Source organism: Arachis ipaensis, chromosome B05 (assembly GCF_000816755.2).
Source record: "Arachis ipaensis cultivar K30076 chromosome B05, Araip1.1, whole genome shotgun sequence".
Taxonomy (NCBI): Eukaryota; Viridiplantae; Streptophyta; class Magnoliopsida; order Fabales; family Fabaceae; genus Arachis; species Arachis ipaensis.
In genome coordinates, this window is record NC_029789.2 from 148,757,968 (window position 1) to 148,760,508 (window position 2,541).

The 2,541-nt window shown below is 40.5% G+C and overlaps 1 protein-coding gene across 1 annotated transcript; it reads right to left on the bottom strand.

Moving 5' to 3' along the window:
- LOC107641565 (AT-hook motif nuclear-localized protein 17-like) lies at window positions 594-1,505 on the bottom strand. The gene has a single exon (XM_016345050.1). The coding sequence runs from the start codon at window positions 1,503-1,505 to the stop codon at window positions 594-596; it is 912 nt and encodes a 303-aa protein (XP_016200536.1).

The window sequence follows — 2,541 nt, forward strand, 5'->3', positions numbered from 1 at the left end:
TTCCCTTTCATTTGTCTCCATGCTTCGTATTGGAGACAACAAAATTGGGTCCTTCCCGAGGCGGCAGCACCACAACCACACCACCCTGTAATTTTATCCACCACCTTCTACGCCTGAAACTCCATCCCATAATCAAAACACATATTCTTTGATGAAGGAAAACCGAGAATAATTAAATTAAGACTAATGCTAGGAGACCAGCAACTTTTGTAATTTGTAGCCATTAAATAGCCATCAATGATGGTTTTAATGATGTGAGATTTTATCAAATGGCTCACTTTTCTTTGCTGGTTACATGCTGACCAGAATTTAACAAAGTTGCTGACCTCCTAAACTTTTCCTTAAATTAAATAAGAAAGAGCGACCAAGAAGACAAGCATGCTCATATAAAAAAAAAAAAAGCAAAGAAAGAGAAAACCCTATTATTTCAGCCTCTGTGACACTGTAATGACTGAGTAATTAACAGTTTTCCCCATACTTAACAATTTAGAATTTAGACAACTAAAAGAAAAATATAAAAAAAAAAAACAGAAAATGGGGAATTAATTAATAATGCTGAGAGATATGGATTTGGCTAGCTAGATCTTGGGGGTTCAGTAATTGGCAGCGCGAGAAGCCGAGAGAGTGTGGCCCCATTGCATGACGTTCACATCAGCAGGGTGGCTATTATTGATGCCGTTTCCTCCACCACCGGCATTCCCCACATTGAACACAGTAAGAGGGTTCTCACTCACAACTGCATTACTGTAGTTATTATGACGATCAGCGTCGTCCTTATTGTCACCGTCACGACCACCAGCACTGACACCCTCGCCAACCTGGTGGAACTCAGGCCTCTTGAAGATGGAGGCCGACACCACAACCGTGCTGGCCGCCACGAGTGTCCCGGCCACAACCCCGCCGAAGATCTGTCCCTGGGAACCGGAGAAGGAAACAGCGAAGCTGGAGCAGGTGGGGGTAGGGCTAGCTGAGGAAGCATCCGTTGAAGCTGAAGCGGAAGCTGGAGAGGCAAGAGGAAGAGGACGAGGTGAAGGAGTGAAAGGGCCAGCGATGTAGCTTCCAGAGAATGACAACAAGGTGAAGGGTCCATGGAGGGTTAATGCAGGAGCATGTGAGTAAGGGTGACGTAAGGTGACGTTCGCAATGGTTCCTGACCCACTCAACACTGACAAGCTTACCTGGCGCCGCCGGGCAAAACTCACCACCGCCTCCACCACATCCGAGCCGGCGGCAACCTCGATCACCACCGGTTTCATCACGTGGTCGCTTTCCTGGGTGATCACCACGGGTGGCTTCGGCTTATTCTTGGACCCCGGAGGCCTGCCACGTGGCTTCTTCTGGGGCGGCGGCTCGGAGAGGTGATGGTGGTATGAATGGTTGCCGGTGGACGACGAGGGTGGCAGCCTCCTGGAGACGACGGCAGCAGCGGTGGCAGGGGTGTTGTGGTCGGAGGAGGAGTCGTCGGAGGTGTGGGAAAGCGACATGGTGATGCCATGGTCAGCCATAGTTGTAGAGAGTGGAAGAGAGGATGATGAATAAGAAAGATAATGAAGGAGAATTTATAGTAGTCAGAGTCAGGAGAAAAGAAAGGAAAAGAAAGGAAAGGAGGTGTGAGTGTGGGTCCGTGGGGTTTCACGAAGGAAAGAAGGTTCAATGCAGAAAGAAATGACTGTGTGGGGTCAGTACACTTAGACTAGATCTTTTACGCACTAGAAAACAAATTCAAAGGTCTAACTTCTATATGGTCAACAAAGCAGTGCAAAATAATAATATAGTATGAGTAATACTAGGGCCAGCAACTTTTGTGATTGATAATCATCAAATAGCTATCAATGATAATTTAATGGTATAAAATTGATGTGAGATTTTATCTAATGACTCACCTTTTTCTGCTAATTGTATGCTGGTCAAAATTCAACAAAATTACTGCCCCTAGTCTTTTCTATATAGTATTTCATTAGTGTCAAAAACTCAAATTCATCCATGCACCTTTTTGGCTTCTTCGTGTAACATAAACAACTACAAACAATTCATTTTTCATGCTAAATATATATTAATCCCTCTTTATTATACTTTTTTTAATTTCTAGAAATAGAGTTAAAAGTAGAATTGAGTTTGGAAACTAAAATTTAATATTTGAATTTAAGGTAAAAACTTCATTTTAAAAATTTATTTAATATTAACTGAAAAAAGTTATTTTTCTAATTAAATTTTTAATATGAATAAACAACTTAATTAAGCTCTTTTGAAAAAATAGCTTAAAGTATAAGAACATCAACTTAAGAAATCGCGAAGGTTTAAGTCTTTCATTCCTAAAAGATCCCGTACTAGATTCGACATAAAGTCTAATTATATGTAATAATAGTATTATTGTAACAGCAGATATAATTTAATAGTAAAAGTGCGATATACATGTTTTATGGATATTTTAATAGGCCAAATTTAACTAATTAATTAGCCTTTGGTGAAAGAAAAAATCAACATCCTTTTTTTCTTTTTAACTAAATAGTAATTAATATTTATCTTTTATTTTTAAAATCA

Coding starts and splice junctions, on each gene's coding strand:
- LOC107641565 (XM_016345050.1), bottom strand. CDS start 1,505: ATGGCTGACCATGGCATCACCATGTCGCTTTCCCACACCTCCGACGAC.